Source organism: Sinocyclocheilus rhinocerous, unplaced genomic scaffold (genome assembly GCF_001515625.1).
Source record: "Sinocyclocheilus rhinocerous isolate Xijiao unplaced genomic scaffold, SAMN03320098_v1.1 scaffold1230, whole genome shotgun sequence".
Taxonomy (NCBI): Eukaryota; Metazoa; Chordata; class Actinopteri; order Cypriniformes; family Cyprinidae; genus Sinocyclocheilus; species Sinocyclocheilus rhinocerous.
The window spans coordinates 130,689-135,381 of NW_015652275.1; the positions used below are offsets into that span (position 1 = coordinate 130,689).

General features: G+C 34.2%; 1 protein-coding gene across 1 annotated transcript in view; it reads right to left on the minus strand.

Moving 5' to 3' along the window:
• Positions 1 to 666: 666 nt before the first annotated feature.
• The window catches only part of LOC107714279 (major histocompatibility complex class I-related gene protein-like), a 24,219-nt gene continuing 20,192 nt past the window's right edge, over positions 667 to 4,693 (minus strand). Inside the window, exons 2-7 of the mRNA XM_016520093.1 lie at positions 3,992 to 4,228; positions 3,617 to 3,889; positions 2,582 to 2,860; positions 2,042 to 2,159; positions 1,687 to 1,720; positions 667 to 750 (exon numbers count right to left, since the gene is read on the minus strand). Coding sequence (XP_016375579.1) covers positions 667 to 750; positions 1,687 to 1,720; positions 2,042 to 2,159; positions 2,582 to 2,860; positions 3,617 to 3,889; positions 3,992 to 4,228 — 1,025 coding nt within the window. The remainder of the gene's footprint in view (positions 751 to 1,686; positions 1,721 to 2,041; positions 2,160 to 2,581; positions 2,861 to 3,616; positions 3,890 to 3,991; positions 4,229 to 4,693) is intronic.

Genomic DNA, 4,693 nt, shown 5'->3' on the forward strand with positions numbered 1-4,693 from the left:
TTATTATTATTTGTGTATTTTTTATATTTAATTTAATTTGATTTGATTTTATTATTTTTTTTTACAAAATTACAGTCAGTACCACAAATATGATCATGACGTATGGTTCACAATTTAAATAATTTTTCATAATAATTTTATTTTTTGTTTGGTAAAATTAAATTCAGTACAGCAAATACTACCATGAGGTTCACAATTTAAATACTTTTTATCAATATTATTATTTAATTTATTTTGTTTTAATTTTAATTTACTTATTTAAAAAATGTATTTGGGGTAAAATATGACCTGGATCTTTTTATTATTATTATTTGTGTATTTTTTATATTTAATTTAATTTTATTATTTTTTTTACAAAATTAGTCAGTACCACAAATATTATCATGACGTATGCTTCACAATTTAAATAATTTTTAATAATAATTATTTTTTGCAAATTAGGAAGGGTTTCTTTGTGATTGTCATGAAAGTAATGTCATAATGTGACAAAATATTTATGTGAAAATGTAGTATGAATAATATTTATTTGAATCTTTTTTTTTCTTTTTTCTTGGACAGTTTTTATGAGATTCACTCAGTTTGGTGAATTATTGTGAGGTTTGCTGGGGATGTAAAACACACGGAGGGTCCTGGTGGATTTAGGCTGGTCTTGTAAACAGATTATTTTCAGTATGGATGAAGCTGATCTGACCTGCCATTGCAGCACAGAAAGCCACTGAGAAGACCGACATTTTGGGGTGTTGTTGTAATCTGCAAATGTAAATATAGATATGCTCTGAATATAAGACTTAATGTTAAAAAATTCAAAGCAATATATTTACAGTCTGTTGCTATAGAAACCACACGTCTTTTCTATAACCTGCATTTTTACAATAATGTTCAAAAGCAAATGTCAATAAAAGATTTATGTAACATTACATGCTCCTTACATGTTTATGTTTTATCTATTGAAGTCCCCCTAAAAAGGGCCTAGTAACAGCCCTGCTATACCCCATTGACAATAATGCAGGGGGGAATTCGAAGCTGGATGTGACAACACGCAGACTGTAAAAAAAAAAAGTTTACGGCAAGTAGGTATGGATTTTTTTTCCGATCCTATACGGATATTTTATCATCGATATTGATACCTCTAACATGTCATGAACTGTTACCATTTTATGCTGAATAAATGAAAATCTAAATGACTTTTATTTAGAGTTTGGGATAAATGTTGTCAGTAGTTTACATAATTAAAAAAAAAATAATTCATTTTACTCAAACCCATACCTATACATCGTAAAACCAGAGGAAGTGATAATTTGGCAGTGGTCTCGATTTTTTACAGGCTATGCTTTACCATCAACTAGTCAAGTCAAGTCAAACCACCTTTATTTGTATAGTGCTTTATATAATACTGATTGTGTGAAAGCAGCTTTACAGAGTCAAACAGGAAAATAGCTTGTCAATAGAGCAAGAATACAATAACAGTCATTTTTCCAGCTAAACTAAAACAAAATATACTAAAACAAAGTACAATCACAAACCACCGTTACCAGCTTTTTTGTGTTTTCCAAAACATTTAAAGGGGTCATAGGATGCTACATACACTTTTACAAGTTGTTTGAACTGAAATGTGTGTTGGCAGTGTTTTTACATTAACCCGCTTAAATGTTTTCCCCTTTCTCAAATCGAGCCGATCTCAGATGCCTGTCTGTGTGACATAGTGTCATTGCCATCTAACCTAGAACAGATAAAGCAGATTACAAAAAATTTGAGCTTGAGTACATAGAGATTGTTTTTTATAGAATTCAATGCATGTTAATGTAATGTCATAATATCTCTCATATTTAGCTGCAGAGTAAGCAGTTTAGCTGCAAATCATCATCAAAATATAGTTATATAATATATCAAAATATACTCAAAATAAACTCATATTTCTACTGCCATAGAGTATATATTGTCAAAACATCATACATTCTGAAATGTCTTTAAAACAAGGATATTTATAAGCAAGACATTTAAAACAACAGTTTTGAATATTTAGAACTCATTTCTAATTTACCTTCTCCTTTTGTAGCGCTGCCAAACTATCAGAACTATAACTACAGCTAGAAGTACTACTGCTGCTACTCCTTTTATATCAGGCCATTTGGATTCTTCACAGTCAGTGCATTTTACCACTGCAAAAAAAAAAGAAAAAAAAAGAACAAAGATAAAAAGGCATGACCAGCAACATTAATCCATTTCAGTATTGCCATATTGCTACATATTGAGTGACTTGTTATATTGAAGTTTCATCTGTTATGCACAAGCATCATTAGTGTAGAAAGCTCATTCTGCTCATATTCACTTAAAACTGAATTTCAATCATGACAACTCTCGGAACATTTTAGCATGGTGATGGATGTGACAATGTTAATGTATTTGGTCTTGGCGGAACAGATCTGCTACGCTGCTGCTGAATCGCTGCTGCTGTTGGTTATTACTGTTGTTGTAGATTATTGCGTTTATTATTAGATTATTGCATCAGTTACGTTAACACCCCGTCAGAATGCGCCATCTAGAGTTTCATGACTGAACTATACATTTATGTGATATTTACTCCATCCTGCTGAAACTGCTTCTGTCAGGCTGCTGTGAATGACAAAACAGTCATAAATCCCTTCATGACTTCTGTCGATCTCCACACTGGTTCTCATCTGAAAGGATCCATCATCATTTGGTCTGATTCCAGAAGATGTCTGATCTTTAAGGACAGTTTTGTTAAACCTAATGTCCATCTCAATATCTCTGGGGTAAAAGCCAGTGGTCAGACAGATCAAAACCTGCTTATTTTGATCATTAGGAGCTTTCCTCAAAGTGATGTGAACATTTGGTTTACCTGGAGAAGAAAGAAGCAGAAAATCTAATTATTTCCAAATAATCTGGTTCTGTGTGCTGTGAAAGAAAAAAAAGTTCTGTTGTAGAGAACAAAGTAAGTTTACAGATTTGGAACAACATGAGAATAAATAATGTAAATGATGACAGAATGATCCCTTTGTGGGTGAACTATCACTTTAACCAAAGATTTGGTGCATTAATCTAATACAGAGCTTCCCAAATTTCAGGCGGTGTAAGACATAATAATAATAATAATAATAAATAAATAAATAATATACAAGTGTTTTGACACAAAGGGCTGCTTATTAAGAAAGAACTGCAGACCTGAGAGCAATGAAGGTACAGCTTATTTGCTAAAATGTAAAGAGCAAAATAAGCAGGTACAGCAGAGTCCCGACTGGCAGAGCAGCAGTGAAGAGAAACGGGAAACTCTAGTCAGACAAGGATCTGAACCAGGAGATTCACCTGAGGAAGCAACCATAGACAACAGGGCTAGGAAAGAGCAGATCCGCACACCAGGCAGAAAGCTAAAAGCATGTTAACCACCGATGACAGGGCAGAGCTAGAGAGCAGAATCCAACCCAGACACAGAAAGCCTGAAACAAAACACGCATACAATGAAAAGGAGCAATAACATTTTCAGAAATGAGAACTCATTATCAGTATTTATTTGCTATTGAATGATGATAAATCACCTCTTTTAAAACAAGAATTAGTTATTATTACTTTACTTATTTATTATGCATTTAGAACTTACTCTTTCTGGTGTGGTTAAATGTGGAGATCCAGTTCATGCAGTTCTTGAGGTAATGTTTGAGGAATTGGTTTCGTTCTGTTTGCTGATCCCATTTCATTTTGGTTTCTTTAGCTTTAGCTTTGGGGTTTTTCTCAATCCACTGCAGAGTTTCAGAATCAAGGGCCATAAAATCCTCTCCATCAAATCCATATTCATCAAATGCTCTCAGACTCACTGTTCCATCAGGAAGCTTCTCCAGTTCACAACCAATCATTCTCTGAAGAACATGGAGCTCTACAATCACAGAACAACACTCACGATACATTTGCAGTACATAAAAAATACAAGAAATTTCATAACATGCCTGATAATTGATGACTAAAGCATGAAACTCACCAGAACACTGAGAGTCTGTGCAGTTTGACAGAGTGTTTAACTGATGTAGGAACCAGTCTCTAGAATCAGGTGGTGCTTCAGGAGCTTCAGTCCAGTTATCTTCAGTCAGAATCCAGACTCTTTTTTCATTACTGTAGTGTTTGATCTGTCTGCCATCAGCAACAGCTCCAGCACTGAACTCTGGGAAAGTGTCTGCTTTGGAAAGAGCTGTAAACTTGTAGAGGAGGGAATGTTTCTCTGAGGAACAAACAGTATAAAACACAAGCAATGACAAAACGTAAAAGGACTGACAAATGGTGGATAAACCTGAAAACAAACTCTAAAGTACACTGAAAAATTTTACATAATATTTTATATTATTATAAAACTATTTATAGTGTGTTTGTTAGTGACTGCAGTTTGTAGGTCGCCATTTTTACCGGTGTAATGCTGCGTTCACGCCATATCGTAATTACCTTAATTTCGAAATGACAGCACGTGACGTTCTACTCGGAGCTGTTCACGTCCTCGGACTCGGAATTATGCTTTTTGCCTTGACCAAATACCCACACATGCGGTCTTGGCCACTTGAGAGTGCATGCGCCGCGACAGGAAGTGCGCAAAACTGTCCCAGGTCTTAAAGGGGTCATATGATGCAATTTCAATGTTTCCTTTCTCTTTGGAGTGTTACAAGCTCTTGGTGCATAAAGAAGATCTGTAAAG